This window comes from Sturnus vulgaris, chromosome 18 (genome assembly GCF_052056855.1).
Source record: "Sturnus vulgaris isolate bStuVul1 chromosome 18, bStuVul1.hap1, whole genome shotgun sequence".
Lineage (NCBI taxonomy): Eukaryota > Metazoa > Chordata > Aves > Passeriformes > Sturnidae > Sturnus > Sturnus vulgaris.
Window position 1 is genome coordinate 8008798 of NC_142260.1, and position 22071 is coordinate 8030868.

Below are 22071 nucleotides of genomic sequence, written 5' to 3' on the forward strand. Positions count from 1 at the left end.
CTCCAGTGAGGCTCAGCTGTGACTGAAGGTAGAGAACAAGCCTGAAGATTTTACATAATGGGTTAAAAAATTGCAAACTGACATTAGAAAAATCACTATAAATAAAGATGAGGTTTTCAGTCTGTTCTTGTCTTTTGATTTACTCCCAGTCAATAGGATATGATGACAGGATTAATTACTCCAGGCTTTATACACATTATATAGCTTTCTGTTTTCTACTCTTTATTTCTGGAGATTGATGACTGCCTGATGTTATAACTTTTAATAAGGCATTTTATTTGATTTAGAACTGTCTTCATTTTAGTTGCAGATTTATAACTATAGTTAATCAAATTTTATTGCACCTTAATTAACTTTAAAATAATTTTTAGTAACAAGATTACAATCTTTTAGATTTTGGACATGCAAACGAACCTCTTTGGTTGAACCTCCTATAGTAGTAAAGAGGAATATCACATATATAGTGGGCATGCTTTTGAGTGCTGAAACACGTAATAAAAAAATGAGATAACTTAGGAGAAATGATATACAGACCTATTTGACATGCTGCTAAAGTAGAAAAAAATTTATATTGGCATCTTTCTGTGTAATTATTGTATCCACAATAAAATTATTTGACCTGTTGCAATTCTATTTCTTCTATGGAAGGCCATGGCTAGCCAGGGTGTAACAACTCTATGCCTGTGATGCATAATTTTTGTCTCCTGTTATAAAACATGCCAAACCCTATTGAAGTCACAGTTTGAAAATCAGTTGTAAATTGCTGTGACACAAGTGTGGCAAAAAGAAAAGCCCCACTGGCTCTTATTAACCTTTTAAGTTAATTGTCTACCTAAGAGAGCTCATTGCCAGAACCAGGATAGCTCTTTTTCTCTTTGCATACTGGTGACCCAACATAGTGTTTAATTTATATATTTTTAAAAGTTTTCCTGTATAAATTCTGACTTTTCTGACTGAAGTTGTGTATCATATGAATATATATACAAAGGTTTTGTGTATGTTTGCCACAGTTGTTCTGCATATGTCTTGTTTTGAAGACTGAGTTAGTGACAAACTCTACATATTAAAATATATTCCAAAATGAAAAATACATAATAAAGTTCTAGAGAAATACCTGATAATATAAATTGCCCATGTGCCCTACATTTGGCCTGCTCAAGGAAATTCAAACAGTCACATTTTAGGCATTAGATTTAGAGAATGTCTTACACTCTTAACTGTAGATTGGACAAGAGGGATAAGAATATAGGGGCAAGATTACCTGTGAAAATAGGCTCAGGTTGAAGGGAGGAAAGGGATGATTCAATATTCATAAGAGCTTGTCTCAAAGAGAAATGAATGTCAAATTTAGTAAAAGCTCACTGATGCTGTGAGCAAGGTAATGTGCAGGTTGGGGGGATCAGAGAGACTGAAATGTTGGGTGAATCTGCTACTGGGAGAGAAATAATAACTGAATGGTCACCTGACTAATGTGTGCTTCTTAAAGGTTGTAATTTGGTGTCACGAGAAGGCCAACCTCCCACTTCTACTAGTGGTGGCTATAAATTTCTTTTTTTTTTTAGAATTTGAGTTAGGTTTGTTTACTTGTATAAAACCTGTTTGGGATCCACATATTTGCATTGGAATGAGTATCTCTGAAAAAGGTATCAGAAAATGTATCTCAAGCTACTACATTTGAAGTAATTCTGCAGAAGCAGTAGCCAGTGTTTCAGCTGTTTATAGAGTAATTAACGAGTATTAAGATGTTAGTGTATACATAGAAGTGGGATGAGGAGTTGCAAATGTTTGGGGAGTGCTGTAAAGCAAACAGAAAATCCCAGGAGAGGAAATGCACCTCCTCAAACAGGATTTTGATGTTGCCTCTATTTATGCTTCTCCAAACTCTGATTGGAATGGTCTTCTGGTGGGAGAGACCCATGTTCAGACCTCTCCCCATCATCTTCTGTGTGTGTCACTTGTTCCCTTGCAACACAAGGCTGAAAAGTGTTATTTCAGAAATACCACACTCTTCAAAAAGGATTTTGTTCATTTTAACTCATCTCTGCTTTCTCAATTTGTTGAAAATTAATGAATACTTTCTCGTAAGTCAAAACTGTATTTTTGTCATGTGATCTATTTATTTAAAAAAAGAAACAAGTCATCAATCCCTGTTAAATACCTCCCCAAAACCCAATGAATGATTTCTAGTACTGGATTTACTTGCTTTTTTTTTTTTTTTTTTTGATTTGTGAGCAAGTCAGATTCTGTGACCTCTCTGTTCCTGAAAAGCTGCCTGTTCTGCATGCCTGATCTCCTGCTTTTCTTGTACCAAATTTGTCTGCTTTCATTCCTTAGGGAGAAACTCCCAAGTTGTATCTGTAGTCTTTGGAAAGCTCTCTAAAATATTTAGCAATCTGAAAATTACTAACAATCTCACTGTTCCTAACAGTACCAATTGTGGATACCAGCTTGGTAGGAAATAAATACTTATTCATTGTGCCTATATTTAACCTCTACATTTTATCTTTTCTTTTTCATGGGTACTTTTGGCATAACTAACAGGTAAGAAGAAATTAGTGTAGTATGGTGATCTTTTCACACTTTCTTGCCACAGCTATGGTACCACATGCTACAGTAGACTGTAAACCTTAAAACCTCTGAAGAAAAGCTATGGAAATACACAGGTGGAGAAATAAAGCAGAGTATTGCTGCTCCCTGACCACTCTCACATATGTATAGTGGCATTGACTTAGATTAAGATCCAAGAGTATATCTATATTCTAAACACAAATGGCTGTCAGCTTAAGAACTTGAGAACTTGCCAGCTGTGAAGAAAGAAATTCCTCCATCTGTCTTTGCCACTGAGAAAAAGCAATAATGGCAGTGTGTGAGCATGAAGGACTGGACAATGTTGAAGCTTTTAGTCTTGACTTCCCTCTTTTTCTATAAATGAGCACAGTTTTTTCTTTCAAAGGTTGATGGTGAACAAGACATCTAAACACTGAGGCAAATACACTTTACCAAAGGACTGGTCATTGCATGAGAAATAGTTTCACAGTATAAAAACCGTTTGTTGATGTGCTTTCAGAAGTTGTCACTTCCTCTGAAACATTGCAGGTAGGGTATCTCTTTGAGTTCTAGGGTTGAGACACATGGGCAGGGACAGACTGATGTTCAAAAGTGCTTTTCCAGTCCCTGGTGATAGTCTAGGCTCTTGTCAGACATTGGGGGAGACTTACAGACTGATTTCTGCAACAACTCTTTGATTCTATGTGTAGGTTACCTTTTCTCTCTCTCGAATTTGGAAGGAGTCAGCCTAATTTTCTCCTCAGTTGTCTGAGACACCATGTTTTGCTGGTGATTTCCAGAGGAATCTGATGGTCTGCAGCCTCCTGCCATCGTGGCCCCAGGGCTCTTCAGTGCTGAGAGAATTGAGGATGTGGCTGATGAGGGGAGGAAGGAGACAGGGCAGATCTTGCCATGCTCCTCCTCTCTTTTCAGCCTGGACAGAGCACCCCAGCCAGGTTTTGATTCAGCTGGTTGCCAAGTGTTGCAGTCCAGGCACCCTGTCAGGTCCATGTGTGGGAGGGCTCTGCTCCTGTAAATTACATTACTGCAAGGGCAGTCAAATTGGCAGGGCTCTCTTTATTTGTTGTGGGAATGGTGGCTGGTGGCTTTGTTCTTACACTTTGTCTTACATTCCTTTTTTTGCTGTGTCCTTCCTGTCTGGGACAAACAGGAGGCTCATAGCAATGAACCAAATAGTCTTTGACTTGTGCAGCTTTTCTCTCTAATGATGCAGTGAGATTATTTTATATTTAATACTATAAGATGTCAAATCCCACACTGTGCACATCTTGGCTTGCCTTTGTGGGTGTAGGACACTGCAGGTGACAGTTGTTCAGGTACAATGCTGACCTAACATCTCTAGCTGGATGGATATTCCAGGCCAGCTGCCTGGAAGATGCCATGCTGGAGAGCCTCTTTCCAAAGAACATCAGTGCTTTGTCCTGCAGCCATCTGTGCCCTTGTCGTGGCAGGCTTCATTTCCTTCCTCTACTCTTCTTTTTACCTTCAGACACCAAACTGCTTACCATTACCTCTGCTGAAACTAAGACAATTATATTGGTCCAAAAGGGCTTTTGAGTTAAGACATGTCTTCTGTGGTTTGTGGTTATTTCAGAAGTCTAGCAGTCAGAGAAACTGTTCTTTCAAGCCACAATACACATTTCTTCATATTGTACATCAGCTTGCATCAGTAGCTGTTGTCAAACCATCAATTCATTTATGTCCTCAAGATGTCTGGGCCTTTTGGGTGGGTTGTGAGACATCAACTCTCAGTATTTACTTACACAGACACCAGATAAAATGGCAGATTAAAAGCAACATTGCTGAATTGCAACACTTGACAGCAGAGAGCTGCCAGTAAAAAAAAAATAAATATTTTTTTCAAAGTAGTAATAAGCTGGCTATACTTAAGGGAAATTTGGTAAGACATATGAGTCACGTTGGTCACCTCGGAAACAAGCTGTTCATGTTATTAGATATTTGAATTATTATTAAAATATTTTGTTATTACATCAATAACATGGTTAATCAGATGTTTTAATACGTGATAATTTTCTGACATAGAACCAAATACAGATTTTAGCATATGGATAATGATACACTGGGTGAGCTCTTGCTATTTACTAGCCATGTCTAAAGAACTGCCTGTGACTGAATGAAGGTGGATGCTTTTGAATTTTTGTCTGCCTTGTGTTAGTGCCTGTCTTTTGTTACTGGTTTCTGAATAAACTGCAGTACAGGATAATTATACACCCATGCTCAGGATGCTCAGACAGACTTCAAGGCTTTGAAGAGTTAAAGGATGCCTTTATTTAAGGTGAACATAGCATGCTCAGGGAACATAACCCCTTCTGGATCTGCATGGGGGAATTAGGAATTGTTTTAATTTATTTTGATTTTTTATATACTGTTATGTACATGAGTACCAGTTTTTGAAGCAGTATGGATGCCAAATATTTGGGTTTTATCAGCTGAAAATCTGGTGTGCAGGTCTGCTAGGTGCACCTCATGAGTTGGGTCTTGTCCTTAAGCCAAGGAAAATACCCTGTACCCATCATCCATGGTGATGTGTCTTCCTTTTATTTTAAGTAATAGCATATTTATGAGGGATTTTCAAAATACAAGAATCTAGTACCTGTTGGAAAACCTCAAGAAGATTTGTATAACCTAGAATCAGTGCCCATTTTATGTTATGTAATTGTATTTATAAGAAATTCATATCTGTCTTCTCTTGTTTGGGAAGTCTTTATGGCCCTGCATAGACCTAAAAGTAACTCAATGACAGTGATTTCACTATTCCTGTATAGTTTTTTCTTTCATGCTTTCTCTAAAACTGTTTTAACAGTTCTGGGCTAGTTTTACAAGGTCAAAGCAACATATGATTTTACCCTTCCATAATCTTTGTGATGATTCAGCAGCAGAGTTCAGAGCATGTGACACGTCAGGTTAGAAAATGTAAAATTAATAAATAGAAAGCTATTCAAAAAGCTCTCTAAAAATGATGAACAGCTTGTAGAAACTGATTTATGAGGCAGGAACAGAAGTTAGATAAGTAGAGGTTGGCTGAATGGATGGACTGAACGTGTCTTCAAATCTGTGCCTAAGCAGTCAAAGAGGAGCTTTTTGTGCATTCAGGGTTGTGGTGTAGACAAAAAGAGGTATTTTAGGGCTGTCAAGATAAAAAGAGGGAAGAAGCACAGAACAAAGTTGTTAAGATTCGTGAAAAACTGGAAGGTAAATAGAAACTGATTGTTAAAGAGAAAATACATATATACACATATTCAGCTTTGTTAGGCTGGTCAGTCTATTGTGTACATAGATTATTTCACTTCTTTGTTGTTTGGGTTTGTGAGGGCACTACAGGAGAATGGGAAACTGTTATTTATTGGAAGAAGGAGGATGGCGTTTTAAAAAAGCGTTTTTAAATCTTGAATATCAATGCTTTGTGAGAAAGCAGTGTGTGCTCTGTGTGCAAGTCTTGTTATTGTGCATTGCTAATTCTGTCTTGACATTTATAATACCCAGAAACAGGAATGCAGTGTAGATAGAAGTCATTCCTTTCCTTTGATTTCATAGAACGTCAAGTGAATTGACTCAAAAAAGTCGGTGGTTGTGTTAAATGATGGGTTTATGACTCAAAAGGTTTCAGTAACTCACTCGCCTTAATGAAAAACAATGCCTAATTAATTAAAATTTCACCTGTCAGCTGTTAAATGACAATTACTAGCACCATTCTCAAGGGCTTAAGCGGAGTGTCAACTTGAAAAATCTTGATTTTGCTTTACCATAATAAATGATTCTTCATTCTTTAACACATAAGGCATAACAAACATGGTGATAAAATTGCTTACATTATTTTTTTGCATGCTAAAGGAAATAAAATTTAGTGTACAATAAGTAAATTAAGTGGGCTGACCTTGGTTACCTGCCAGGTGACTGCCAAACTGCTTTATCACTCCCTTCCTCAACAATGCAGGAGAGAAAATATAACAAAAGGCTCATGGGTCAAGATAAGGACAGGGAGATATCACTGAGCAATTAACTCCATAGGCAAAACAGGCTCGACTTGAGGAAATAAATTTAATTTACTGCCAATCAAATCATAGTAGGTTAATAAAAAATAAGAACCAATTTAAATCTCCCCATCCCCTCCCTTCCCAGTCTGAACTTTGCTCCTGATTCTTCTGCCTGCTTGCCCCAGGCAGTAGAGTAGGATGTGGAATAGGAGTTCTGGGCAGTTTATAACGCCTTGTTTCTGCTGTCCTTTCCTCCTCACACTCCTCCCCTGCTCCAGCATGGGCCCTTCCTGCAGGAGAAACTCCTTTGTGAGCTGTTCCCATGTGGGTCCTTCCCATGGGCTGCAGTTCTTTGTGAGCTGCTCCAGTGTGGGTCCCTTCCATGGGGTGACAGGTCCCAGCAGGAGCCTGTCATTGTTGGCTGCCCATGAGGTCACAGCTTCCTTCAGGGCATATATATATGTATATTTATATATATATGTAGGTATATAGGTTGTGATGTGAGTCTCCTCCGTGTGCTGCCTCACCAGGGGCTGCAGGGCAATCTCAGCCCCAGCACCTGGAGCCCCTCCTGCCCTCCTTCTGCCCTGACCTGGCTCTCTGCAGATTTGTTTCTCACATGTTCTCAGTCCTTTCTCCCAGCTGCTCTTGTGCAAGGCTTTTTACCCTTTCATAAATGCACTCTTGTAAGAGCCTGGCAGAGAGATGGAGGCTTCGGATGGCTCTTAAAATGCTTTTTATTGCATAGATGAGGTTCCAGCAGTTGGGGGTTGTGGGTGAGCCCAGGGCTGCTGGCTACAGGCCAGCTGTGTGTCCTGAAGCCCGATTCTATTCATGTTACAAAGCATTATATCTCTTTCTCTGCTGTGCATCTTGTTACATAACCAATCAACATCAGACACAATACCATTTACATATAACCTGTCCAAACTGCTAAAGTTACCATGTTGTGTTAGTAACTAGCCAATCATTGGAGTAAGTAATTACATGTTAAACTTTGAGACTTTTTCTGCAGTGGAAATTTCTTCTAGCTTTGGTAAAAAACATCTTTCTGTCTGTCTGTGCTTTTTTGCTTGGTAGGAAACATGCCTTATTTGAAGAAGACTTAACCTGTTGTTTGAAGGCCACTTAGTCTTTAGCAATAAAACTCCTTCCAACCCTTGTTCTCTCAGCTGTTTCAGCAACAACTGGCCCTAAAAGCATCTTTTACATGTCAAAACTTGCTTTCCTTTCTATAGAATCTTCTGTATATCTGTAAAACGTTTCTGTTAAGATTTGTCCTTCCCAGCACACTCTCCTGGAGGTGCTGCTGGTGTTGGTGATGGGCTTGGCTTGGGTCAGAGATGGGTCTGTCCTGGAGCTGGCTGGCCTTGGCTCCACTGAACATGGGGGCAGCTTCTGGCATCTTGTCACACAATCCACCCCCTGCTACCAAAACCTTGCCATGCAAACTCAATACAGTAAAATGAGAGTTTCTTTTCTGTAGGAAGTCATGTGGTACACGTGACAATGGCACAAATTCTGAAATTCTCTTTCTATACTTTCTCAGCAGAAGGAGCTGTTCTAACTGTTGGTTTTGAGAAGAATGATCACCTTTGGGTTGTGATACAAGGGTTTGACTGTTGTGGAAATGTAATGTTTTGTATTTTTCTCCTTTCAGTTTTACAGTCATCTCAGTCTTGTGTTACAGCCCATCAGGAGGAGCTTTAGCCTGTCCATGCTGTTCTCTAACATGTATGTGTATGTTAACATCTAGGCCCTTACCTCCCTCTTAAGCTCAGTTTCATCTCTTACCAAACATTAAGGAAATGTCTTTTTTTTGTTAGCATTGTTACTCTCAACCTTTTTGATGTGCTCCATTTTCTTTCCATCAAAGGGCAGACATTATAAGGAAGGAAATACAGGCAGAGGCTTCTCCCTTCACTTCTGTTTGCAGCAGTCCTAGAAGTGCTGTTATTCCTCGTGTGGATAAAGTGGAGGGTTTTGTGGTCATTTCCTTTCTGGAGGTGATTTTTTTTTTTTTTTGCTGCAGTTGTGCAGGAAAGCAAAGGATCCTCGAGATAGGGACACATGCAGAGAGAACAGAGTAGTGGAACAGTGTACCTTTACTTACTAAAGTAAGAAGTGTGAATTATTTTTTTTAACACATTTTTGTCTGGGATTCAAGCTTCATGTAGTAATCTGCAGCAACCAGGTGTGTTGAGGGACCAAGTCCCACCAGTGCCTGCTAGCTCTCTTCTGTACGTGGCAGCTACAAATTAATATTTCCTATTTATTGCAGGTATAGGCATGTTGATTTTACAAGAGATTTGTATTCTCAGAACCTTTTTAATTTACAAAAAGGAGAACTTTGGTGCAGGAAAACTCTCAGAGACTCTTCAAAGTAGGGTCTTTATTATATAATCTCATGAATTCTGTGTGGAGTAGGTTTGCTTTGACAATTTTCACTTCATGTTTTTCAAAGTCTCTAGCAGTGGGAGTGTGTTTTCATAGAGTCCTGTCTGGCTTTACTCTGTGGGTGACCTCATGCTGTGTGCCACAATATGATGAGGTTACAGTGCTGTTAATAAAAAGTGAACAATAGCTTGAAATATATGTGGAGGGAGGAGAAAGCATTGGAAACCCTTGGGGTGAAGAGTATTTTGCATTGATTTTTGGTATTGACTTTCTATCCACAGCTTGTCTAGTTCTGCTGTGTTTATTTTTTTTCATCATTTATTTACAACTAATGCACAGTGACCAATGAAATCAGGCCAGAATTTGCTTCTTAATCAAGATGGTGAAAATGCATTACTTATCTATAGAAGTTTCCATATTTATATTGATAATGGAATCTCACATGGTTTTCATAATGGTTCTCTGCAGAGACAAAGTACATGAAGGTCTCATCAACAGCAATTTAAGAGTTACTATTTTGCTATTAAATAAAGTTTAATCTAGCTTAAAAAATTGAGTCAGAACACAGAAATTGGAATCAGTAATGCTCATTCAACCCTCTTTTTCTTTTTCTTTATTCAGGGTGAGATCTTTGTTGATTCACCTCCCTCTGCAGTGTACAAAGAGGTACATACACACAGACCATTCAGTAGGTTGATTCAAAGCCCATTTCTGGGCTTTCAGCAATTCATTATTCATTTCTGAGCTTTCTGCTAACTTTCACAAGGTTTACTTTAACCTATGGTAAAGTATGTCTTTGCCACTGCCCTGCTGCCCAGTCCTGCATTTTACAGAGACTTTCACTGTGTTTTGGAAGAACTGGTAAAAGCCAGCCATGACCATGCTGGAATTGGGTCTTATTGCTGATAACATGCTCTGAAATTTATAAAATGATGCTGGCAATAAAATAGTAATTCAGTGTCACAAATAACAACATAATGCTGCCTCTGTTCCCAACCTCTACTCCCAAAGGTGTGCTGTGTGCTAGAAATGAAAACCCTGCTCCTGGAAAGCTCAGGAAGCTTGTTTGCAGTAGGGCTCCTGGCTGGAGGGCACATGCCCATTCCAGGACTTCCATAGAAACATGGAGCAGGTTACACACTGCATCCCAGCTGGCTTTCCTGGCTGGGAAGGAGGACTGGCTCTGCACCTCTGTGCTCCACCCTTCCTTTGTGCTCTGACCACTGGCCTTAGTGGAACTCGAGGGAATCTGTGAATGTATTCCTCAGTAGCTGACACTGATAAAAGAAGTGTATGTGTAAAATATACATTGTAAAACTCCCTATGATGATGGGCTGTGTAGTAATTTAGATGAACAGTTACTAGAAATGAAATATTAAGGACGTGAGTGTTCCAATTTCTTCTTTTTTTAACTGCAGCTAAACATGTGACTGTGTTATCAAAGGGGAAACATTAAATCACCAGTTCAATTTCATAGCCAAAAGCAAAGCAATTAAAATAAAATTTATATTAAGTGTTGAGGCAGGACTTTAGGTTGCAGGTAAAGAATATTTTTATGATCAGCTGTTGGATTCCCCCCCGCCCCCTCTAACTGTTCCTCTCACTTATTTCACCTCAGGTTATGCCTAAGGAATGCAGTTGCAATCTCCAAACCAGAAATGCCTCTTTTTGTAACTAGTACTATAAATCACACCTTATTATCATATTTGCTTGGATGAGAGATGCATCTTGCACTTTTCAGTTATGTCAATTAAGATTGTGTTTATAGGGAAAAATATTCATAATATCTAAATTAGGTGTTTTTATTCTGCTGATGTTTCATTGTTTATTTTTACATTATAGATGAAATTAAATTTAAAAAGGCACAAATAATAAGACTAGATTGCATAGCGAGGATGTGGAACACAAAAATGTGTTTAGCATGGCTCTGAGGGATACTCAGAAAGAAACTGTTTTGCAATGATCCATAATTTCCTTATCTGAATATGATATTTGTTTCTGATCCTCTGTGGAACCCGATTAACAGGGAATAATCTGGACCCATGATAATAAAATCAGTAAATCCTCTATCATGTGGAGCCACCTGGTTTGAATTATGTGGCAGTGAAGAGGCATTGCTGCCAACTCAGCAGTGGTGATGAGTCTGCCACTCCAGTGTTTCATCATGGATTTTTCAGCAGGGCTGGATAGGGGAACAAGATGTGATGGAAACAGCTGAATAATGAATAGCTCAAAAGATGTTAAGAGAACAGTTAGGAAAATGAAGGCCATAAATAGAGAAGAGAGGGCACAGTGGGTGCTTGGCAGCATGGGACAGTATTGTACCTGTGTGCTGCACAAATAGTCCTTGAGTGAAAAAATTACTTCAGTGCAAAATAGTGGAGTATTAATTTGATATGATTTTTGGTACTAACACCTTACCTGTCTCATTTATTATAACAATATATACTTAGAGTCTTTATAAAATACTAGACTAGTAGTTGTTCAGGGGCTGTAGGATTTTTCAGACATGATAAAGACACCACCCCAAAAAACCCCTTACAGTTTTCATAAGCATTTAATTTTTCAGAGAGCTACAGCATCCTTCAAAATGCCACAATAAAAGGTTGCTGTGGGCATAGGGATTCTAGATCAATTAAATGGGCAGCCTTCTATAATTTATCATTTGAAGATAGCATCTGTGTGGATTTGAAGGAGTAAGCCAGTCAATATGACAGGATGTATGTAGAAGGAGACAAACTGGGTAGAGAATTGGGCAAAAAACAGAGAGTGAAAGAAAAATGGTGGATGGTGACACAAGATATGTGCTGATGGTATGAGATACTTAGTGTAATTACTCTGGGTATAATGGCATGAAGAAAGAATTGCTCATTTTGATATAGTAATCCATTGTTCAACCCCAGCCATTAGTAAATTCAGATAGAGGGCAAAAGGTAAGGTATGAGGTGATTGAAAATGGATAGAGTTATTTCAGTGTATTGCACTGCTTGGCTAATACAGGTAAATGGAAGATTAGAGAAAACAGCATTTCCCTCACCTCTTCCCTTCTACCCTCCCTCTGTGTAAGCATCCACTGGTATCTCTCAGTGTTTGGAAAGATTAAAAAAATAACAATAAATAAGGAGGTGAATCTGTTACAGAAATCTTGCATTCTTTTTTTGGGTAGCAGAATTTATTTCATCAGTGCTTGCTGTGATCCAGGAGTTTCTTTCATAAGTGAAATCAAAGCCAAAGCAAGCCTGGCTTTGGGAGTACATTTATGTTCTAAAATAGGAGCAGTCACTCTAGGGAACAGAGCTATTTTCCTGAGAATGAGGTGATTATTTTGCTTTGTTTTCTAATGGGCAGTAATATATTTGTGAGCAGTAGCAGCATAACCTTTTATTTGTAGTAGACTTATGTAATGGTAACTCTTACAGCTAAGCATGAAGTAGTTAGATTGAGAATGAATTCTTGTGCATTAAGAGCCTTGGAAGAAGAAAAATGGGTGAAAGAGTGGTACTAAGGGAGAGTACTACTAAGGGAGAGTAGTCCAGTTAGATTTATTGTATATAATTCTTCCCAGTTCTTCCCTGTAGTAATTTGGTGAGGTTTCTATCCTGGGTTCTAGCCAGGGGAAGGCATTAGGTCCCTCTGTTTCCCAGGGAAGGAATCTGTGCTGCATTAGTGGGCAGCAGGTCTGTAAGGGAAGGGGCTCACAGATATTTACAGATTTGTTGTTCTGTGTGGATTTGTGAGGGATCATGCTCACATCAGACCCTTGTCATTGCTCGGGGTTTCAGCAAGGGGTGATGGAGAACTCTGTCAAAGGGCTCATCCCAAACTTCAAAGCTTGCAGTTGCCTGGAGATGTGCTGTGCTGGCAGACTGTGACAGGGTAGCTCACAATTTACTGTTTGGCTTATCAAACCACCTTTAGTGGAAAGAATTTGTCCCACATATGCCTTGTGATAAGCCTTTTTTTCCCCACTGTCTTGTCAACAGCTAGGAGATTCCCAAAACATCTCCTGCTTTCTGGAAAAATGTACACCATACCTGATGGAGGAGAGGAAAAGCCAGTGGTTGTTTATGTTTTCTGTACTGTTTAATTTATGTTGCACTGCCAAACACGATTATTGTGGTGAATTTAAACAATATTATCTTTATTGGCTGCATGTCATTATACCTATGCATGCATTTATTGAACCTTAGGAACACCAACATTTTACTTATCACATCCGTAGAAATGTTTATTTATTCCTAAATTAACGCTGGGAGAGAAGCTTTAAGAAAACTTCTCTTCTGAAAAAGATAACAGGTAAAAGTATGATTATTTACTAACTTTGAAAAAGTATGGCTGATGGATGAAAGCATTTATAATGTGAAATATTGAACACAACATCTTTTATAAAAATAATAAAAAGAACAGCAATTTTGGAGGTGTTTTTAAGATAAAATTTATATGAAAAAACAAGCTCACATCATTATGGGACTTACATGGGTTTATTTCTAATTCCATATTTTTATAAGAGAAACTTTCAAAATGCATTATATTTGAATGACATTCTTTTTCTGAGCTTTTCTCTTGCCTTTTCCTGAGTTTACCTGTTGCCTGCTGCAGAGTCCTTGGCTGTATTGCCAGGACTGCTGCTCTGACTGTGGATAGAGAGAGCACAGATCAGTTTATTATGGGGTGCTATTCTTGGGGGGGTACAGTGACCACTCTGCAACCCCTGAAATCTCCTGTGCACGACTCAAAAAAAGACTAAACAGCTTCTCCTGTCGTAGGCTTGCTCCTGCAGAGTTCTGTCACCCAGCAGCTCCTGTGGGGCCAGCACCAGTTTATTTGGGATTGCCTCCATTTTAGTTCAAGGGGTCTGATTATAATCAGAGGTGGCATAGAGTCACAGGATGGTTTGAGTTGTCAGGGCCCTTAAAGAGCACATTTTTCCAGCCATGGGAAAGGAAACCTTCACTAGGGCAGTTCCAGGAATGGGGCACAGGCTCCTGTGCACACACTGCTCCTGCCTCACCACCCTCATGTGAAAGAATTGTCCCAGTCTGATCTAAACCCACCCTCTGTCAGTCTGAATCCTGAGGATGAAGCAGTTTCTCAGTATTTCTCCCAGGCTGTCATTACATTTTGCTCTTTTCAGAGCACTTAATTCAGTTCAAGAGGCAGCAGTTGTCATAGTTTTGGTTTTTTTTCTCCTTTCTGAAGGCCACCAGGTCGTTTCCCTGAAATACAAAATCCTTACTTCAAGTAGCTGCTGGTATTCCTGAGTATGTTAAAATTCCTGGGTGTGTCAAAGAATCTCTCTGCCATAATGTCCATGAGAGGATGCCATGAATGTTCCTCAGCATCCACGAATCCCTTACAGCAGTGCCCCCAAAAACAAGGGGCCAGGGAGAGCAGGGAAGGTGGAACTGACTTGGGTAAAATCCTGAATGCTGCTGGCCAGGCAGGCTCCCAAAATGAGAAATGGCTTGTTGGTTACATGGCCTCTCATAAGCCACTGAGGGGAAGAGCAAATTCAGCAGTGTCTTTGAAGAAAAATCTTTACACCCACTCAGGCACACTCCTCAGTAGCCCGTTCTGCTGCTGTGCATTCTAAATAGAAATATCAGTATAATTTCAAAGAATAATTAGGAGGAAAAAATTAAAAGGCTTGAGTAATCCCAGATAAAGCAATCTTTTTAAACTTCAGTTATTCTAAACATCATAGCAGCTGCTACAGCAGTACAAGCAGAATTTTGACTTGTTTTTCCTAGTTGCTTTGGCATGTTGGAGCAAATGACTGAACTGCTGCTGTTAGCCAAAATCTGTTTCCCCAAATGTTTCATTCTGCTTTCTGTGATTATTTTTAATCTGCATTCTCTTAAGCTGTGTTATCATATGTGAATTCTGGCTGCATATTTTTAAAAATAACTTATTTGCAACTGTCAGAGATACCTTATGAATAAGTTATCAACCATCCCTAAGAGCTATAGCTGCAAACATTTTAAAAAAAGTAACAAGTCTGTGAACATTTTCTATTAATGTATTTATCAAATGAATGCACTTAGGGTTAAGAAAACAGCTCCTTTCTGTTGAAAACAACACCACGTTACTTATGTTTTCTTTAACATTAACACATCAATGGCAGCTTTTGAACTGATTGAAATGATCTTTTAGGAAAACTTCAATTTAAAGCAACTGTTTTTATCCTAAGAGATCTCAAGGTTCTTTGGGACCATCCCACCAAACCAGTGCACATAATTTGCCAATGATGGAAAACACAAAGGAGAGTGGAACTGCAAATGTTCAATTTTCCTTGGAGAGAAGCAGAATTTAGTAGCATAATAAAAAGAAAAACTTATTGCTGAGAGGGACACTCGATAGTGTGAACAGCAAGATTTAAAGAGCTGAGTGCTGCCTTTCAAGATAGGATTGTGTTGTTTTGAGGAATGATGACCAAAAGAGACCATAGATGAAATTCTGTGACTCCAGAGACTCGAGGAATTGGTCAGATCACTGAAGATTCAGGCTATGGAAATCAATTATTTTTTAAAATTTTCGTTTCTTTCAGCAAGAATTAGTAATCTTAAGTAAAGAGGCTCATGACTTGTGTACTATTGTAAGCAATAAGGAGGATGGAGTAGGGGATTGTATTGTACCTGGGCAATATTTTAACATCTAAGGCTTCACTAGGATGGATTTTAGGAAACAGCCACGTTCCCGAGCAGTTTACTACTGTAGCTGAGAAACAGGGAGCAAAATGTTGTGAGCTCTTTTTGAGAATAATCAATTGCTTCCTTGAGTGTGAATGGTAAAAATATTTAAGCTCAATACTGTTGAAATAAAAACCAGGAAGGTACCTTCACTTGAATTTTTATTTTTGTCCTTCTCAGGAATGCTATGATTGTTTGAGACTGGTCTGCACTGTAAAGTATGACTGTTCAAGTGTGATTTGCATGTGAATGTGTGCTTTAAAATATTTATTTGTTTAGTTGTTTAACCTGATGTACAGTTTCCATCCCTGGAGGGGCAGTTAAGTAGACAGAAAGCAGATTTGGAATATTGATACTCTTGTCCTGATCACAAAGTGGGTATATCAATGTAAAGCACTTTATGCTGTGCCCAGAGGAAGAGGCTGCACCATTTTAATGATGCTCTAAAAGTCAAAGTGATAATACTTCCTGATATTATTATATTGATAGCTATTTTATTGCCTTTTGGATTCCCAGGTGATGCTACACCAGCCCTAATTTATGAAGGCATTTTTCACTAGTTAGTTACTTAATGACATTAGGGTAATATTTCTCAGCCTTGTTGAAAGGGAGGTTTTCCTATGGCTTATCTACTCTTGTTTTGGGCTCTTTCCCTGCCTCTGAATGGGCAGTAGCTCCATCCCCAAGGCAGAGTTGTACTGCTGCCCTGCCTAGGAGGAGATGAATTGCTACCAAGGAAGCTGGTAAGCAGTTGGTAAACAGTTTTAAGGCTAGCCTAAACATTTGCTGCCAGTAATTAGTCTCTTCTTACTGAGGCAATTGAGGGAGGCTGAGCTGCTGCCAGCTCATGGGGAACTGCTGACTGCTGTGTCTGGTGCTTTATGACTCCCTGAGGGTTCTGCTGCACAATTTGAGAAACGAGCCCTGTGCTAAAGGTAAAAACCAGGTGTGGGGTGTTTTGCATGTATGATAAAGAAGAAAGATGGTGAGAGGGTGAAAAGGAAAAATAGAAAGGCAAATGGAGCTGAAATCAGGTGAGTTTTACAGTGGAGAGGAGATAAGAATCAGGGAGAATTTGGAGAGAAAGTAAATATAATGAGCAAGGAGCAGCTAAGTCAGTGGAGTGACAATGGCATGTGTTCATTTTTGCATAAGGTGACCAAAATTTCAGGACCTGTCTCATGCTCCACTACTGCTGTTTTCTGCTGTTTTGGAAACTACATTGATGTGATTCCAACAGCTTGTGAACATACTTCAACATCTGACATTACATAAATAGTAATACTGATTTCATATTTTTAAAAATCCTGATCATGTAGACCAGGATCTAATACAGCTCGAGTCATTGCACAGTACTGGCTTTAATAAAAAAAGAGGAAGGGAGTCCTCCTCTGTATTAATAACCATGAATTAGACATCAGAGCTCTCTGCAAAGCTGGGGTTCCCCCCCGCGTTTTTGATTTTCTGCCTTTGCTTCCCTACAGAGTTCCTGAAAATTCTAATTTAATTTGGTAAAGTATAGACTCTAGCTGGAAAGTGAGTAACTGAGAGATAGTTGCAAATAGAGTAATTGATTCTGATAAAAATACATAATCTGTTAGTGCTCTGGAACACTTCATGATTTGTTTCATTTTGTTTAGGTTTGTATGTTACTGTCTGTCAGTAGTTAAACTGAAAATGAAGCCCCAAACAACAGGTGATGACACTACTAATGTGTAAAGGGATTATTGTTAACTGCATGGAAAGAGTTGTGTACAATTCCAGAGGCAGAGTGATGCCTTGGGTTTTAGCTTTTTCTTTTTCAGAATCTCTGCTGCTTAGTGTGTAACTCTGAAATTTCATGGTAGGTGTTAGTAAGGTCGCTTCACAGGGTAGTTAGACAAAACAATTCCTTTCTAGCTAGAGAATCAAGAACAACTAGTATCCAAAAAAACAGAAAGAACAGCAAGGGAAAGGAGGTAAGCCAGGGGGACTGAGACTCCATAGCCTGGGGCTGTGCTTGGATAATTGACCCCAATGTGCAGATGAACCATAACTTTTTAAAGTGTAAAAACTCATGACCAGGATCCACCTTGGATTTGACTTGGGTGTAGCCCTGGCCAGGCTCTTGCACTGCCCAAAGTGGATCCTTTCAATAAATACTGATTTTATTCCTTTTGCTCTGCCTAGTCTCTGTTCCAGGTCAGCCTTGCCAGGCAACAAGAAAGTGCTTTGTTTCAAGGTTGTTCCCTCGTGGTTATTGCAGGACTAACAGTTCAAAACACAACAGGTCCATTCCACCTTGGGCTGAATGGACAAAACTCCCATTGTCATTAATAGGTATTGTGGCTTCTTTACAGCTGAAATTATTTTGGTTTGCTGTGACTTATTGGAGAGGACAAACAGTAAAGAGATGCTCGAGTTGAGATCTGGTGTCTTGTCATCTTTAAACATTACAGATATTTAGTAATAGGATTGTAAGTCCTGCTTGAAAAGAGTTAAGTGGTTTGGGCAGTTTGTAAAGCTCATTTGCAGAGGAGAAAACCTCTTTCCTTGGCCATGAGTTGAACACCATTTGTAGTCTTCCCCCACCTTGTTTCCTTGGTTGGTTGGGTGGTGTGAGGTGATCACCTGTCAGGTGCTAAGCAGGCAGCTCCACTGAGATACTTTCCTTGTGTTTTATCCTGGTGTCCTCACAGCTTTGCTGAGTGCACTGGCACAACTAATGAAAGGCATTCTCTTTTATTATTGCTTATGAGTTCGTATACAGTGTTAGTTGCAGTGAAGAGTGCTGGTGATAGCTAATTAGCTGTAGGAGGTGTGGGTAATGCTGTAAGGAGAGCTCTGCCCTGATAATGAGCCCTGTTTCACTGACTGATGAGGACACACTTGAACCCAGTGGGCACCAGTCCCTTCCCAGGCCAACCCACCCTCTAACACACCAGTCCTTGCTGAAAGCTGGAGCCCAAATGTCTCTGCTGTTGTAAAGTGTGAGCTGATGCAGATGGAAGCTGGTGATACGTGTGTGATAATTATGCTGTGTCAAGTCTCATTTTAAAGACCATAAGTATACCTTTTTAAAAGAAAAACAAACTTCTTCACCAGCCTAGCGAGAAGCATAAATCATGTATTTTTGTCACCTTCAAAGACCACTAGAAGATGAGCTTTAATATTTCAAATGCGACAAGCAATCCATACACATGAATCACAATTTGAGTTCCATTACAGCTGAGCTGATATATACCACTGTGTGCTTTATGGGTTTTACTTTAACAATATTAAGTAAAAACCAAAGCTCTTTGTGATGAATGCCTAACCTTTTACAAGTATTTGTAGCATTGTGGTCCAGAGCAACAGATTTAGTGTTCCCCTACAGGCTTTAATAACAAAATTCTCTTGTCAGTTTTGACCTCTCAATATTATTCTCTCTAAAGAAAATGCATGTATTAGTAGAAGGAATACTGTAAAGGTAAAAGAAAATCTGAAATGCTGAAAGGGTTTATGGAAAATGTAACCCTTATAGATTGCAAAGACAGTTAAATAAATGAGCAAAGTTTGAAGAGACAGATTTTTTTTGTTTATTTCTGCTTCCTTTGTTAGGCCCAGGCTTTTTCTTCCTGGGCTCTGGAACTTCTGCAGCTACCCAGTGCCAGTTTTTCTCAATTCTTCTATTTATAGTCAAGTCATCACTTGAAGTCCTTAGTCTCCTTTTGAGATATTCTCTCCTGGCAGTATTTTCATATAGGTAGTGAATTTTCTTTTTATCTCTGGTTATTCTCATGCTTTTTGTTACAGCAACTTGGGCCTTTCTTGCAATGAATCAAAGTTCAAATTCCTTCATCTCTGAGACTTTTAATCCTTTCACTTCCCCCTTGGGAGAATAAAGAGAGGTGTAGTGAGGGAGCTGGAGATGAAGGGTAGTGCATAAGGTTAATTTTCAGGTGGATTGGTTGCTGTTTTGGCATTCTTGCTTTCTTTGCAGACATCTTTTCATTCTTTTTCCTTTTATGCTTGAAAATTATTAGATATGCAGGAGCAAAACTCCTCAAAGCTACGCTCCAAAAGCCTATTAAAAATAGTTTCCAAGCAGATCAGTGTGAACACACGTCAACACCTGAGTGTTTCCCAAGTGGCTCAAGCACTCAGTGGTGTGATAACAAGACCTGTGGGAGGATTTTTCCTGGCTTTTATCTTCCATATATCGATGCTCCTGACTTTTTAAAATTCATTTCATCAAGTGGCACTGCAACTGAAAGAACAGAAATGCAAGGATGAGATAGTTTAAGGTGTTTGCAGTGGTATACAAAGTATTTTGCCTCCAGGCCTTCATTTCTAATTCATCCCAAGTTGGTAGCAGTCAGAAATCGCTGCCAACTGACAGCTGTTTGCTGGCCAGCAGGAAGAGATTTAGCTGGTAGCTCCTGCTGGACAGATGTCTGTAATGTAGAAAGTGTGAGTGTAGCTGGCATGTGTTTCATTTTCAGAGCCTGGAAAATGGAGGTGTACCTCAACTGCAGCTGCTTCAGGTTAGGAAGGTTAAACAAAATACCTGATTTTAGGTAACCAGGACTCAGCATGTGCACAACTAAACTCTCCCTGCCCCTTCTGCCCCATTTTGGGGCTGAATGCTGATGTTTTGGTGCTAATCACCTGCTGTGCTCCCATAGGCACTGTGTGGAGGGAGAAGGTGGAGTGCAGGTGGCTGTGCAGAGGAATGTGATAGGAGGCTGCTCTGTGAGCTGGCCAGCTCATTGATTCTTCAGCTGTGTTGTGAATTGATACCTTTCCAGAGTGTGAGCAATCAATAACAGAAAGAAACTAGTAGGGGGAAAAATGTCTCTGATTCATCTTTCTTTGTGTTGGACATATGTAACACTAGAATTAATATTTTGAAAACCATGAATTACTTCATGTAGAATCTGCGCTGCTAAGCAGAAAATCTATCCTGCTGAGAAAAAAAAAAAGTAAAGAAAATTCTTCAGTGTAATGTCTGGTTTTGTAAAACGAAGGGGGAAGATTTTACAGTTTACAATATCACAGAGATTTGAGATATTTAAACAGGCAAGTAAATGATAGGTTTGAGTCACTATTGTGAAAACAGTTCTGGATTTTGGATTTGCAGCAGCAGTAGAAATTACTTAGTCAAAGACATGAGGTTAAGTTATTGCTACTCCTTAATGATGTGTTTTTTGCTTTGATGTGATGCAAACCATAAAATGGGCTTAAGTGACTGCTTCAGCCTTCTGCCTGTGTGACATGTGGAGGTGGCACAGAGCCCTGGCCAGTAACTTCTGCCGCAGAAGCCTGTCTGCAGGGCCAGGGCATTGCCAGCACTTGGGTGAATCTGGAGGTGTGGAGAGCTCCCTGTCCAGCTGGGCAGTGGAATCTGCTCCTGCACTGTCCTGGCAACCATTGCATGTTTGACCAGCACTGCAAGTGATGCCATGCAGTGTGGAGCTACTGTGCCTTTAAGAGTTAGGATTTTCACTATTGCATACTTTGACACTATTTTATGTGTTTGAAAACTTCATCAGTTTTTGGTTTTTAACATTGAAAAAAAACTCCAAATGCATGTGTTACTTTTCCAGAATTAAAAAAAGAAATAATGTTTCATGAAGAACAGTGGGAAGGAACATATTGCTATGATACAGGAGTTTAAGCTCTATTTTAATGAATATTTTTTACTGAATTTGCCTTGTTTTTTAGTACTAGTGTTTAAACAGATTGCCTTTGGAGTTGTAAATGGAATTTATTTCCTGTAATGTCGTGTTATTCATTTCGCCAAGTCTGACTGTGGCTCCCCTGGGTGGTTTCTCCCTGCAGACATTGATGAGTGTGCTGCCAAGATGCACTATTGCCACGCCAACACCGTGTGTGTGAACCTGCCTGGCTCCTACCGCTGTGACTGTGTCATGGGCTATGTCCGTGTGGATGACTTCTCCTGCACAGGTGAGCCCTCAGGTGCAGCAGCAGCGCTGTCACCCTGTCTGTTGTGTGTATCACCTGCCTTCTGTCTAGTCCCAAATGCCACACAGCAGCTGGCCCTTTGCCAGGGTAAAACTGAGGCACCAGTAGGGTCAGGTAGAGGTGGTAGGAAATGCTTTTCCCCTGTATGGGCGCTTTGGGATTATCCTGGAAGGTGGCTGAAGAAAACCTCTGCACCCACGGAGGGCTCTTGCCACCCACGACACAGTCCCTGTGTGCCCCTGCCTTCCGTGCCAGGTGCAGAGATCACCTGTGTTGTGAGAAGAAACACGACTCCATCAGCTGTGGTCTGAGACTGGTCAGTGGATTGAAACATGAGAAGTTGCCCAGGAGGAGAAGCTTTCTGGACAGAACTGAGACAAATACTCAAAAGGAAAACTGGAATGTATTCTTAAATCCAGTTATTGTTAGGTGGTTTGGAAATTGTTGTTAATGCTGAGAATTAATGTCTCAAGAGC

At 39.7% G+C, this 22071-nt stretch overlaps 1 protein-coding gene across 3 annotated transcripts in view; it reads left to right on the top strand.

Moving 5' to 3' along the window:
- NELL1 (neural EGFL like 1) overlaps positions 1–22071 on the top strand; it is a 291138-nt gene that overhangs the window by 114247 nt on the left and 154820 nt on the right. For all 3 annotated transcript variants that reach the window (XM_088175603.1, XM_088175604.1, XM_088175605.1), the window contains exon 13: positions 21452–21577. In XM_088175603.1, the coding sequence (XP_088031729.1) occupies positions 21452–21577 (126 nt within the window). The remainder of the gene's footprint in view (positions 1–21451; positions 21578–22071) is intronic.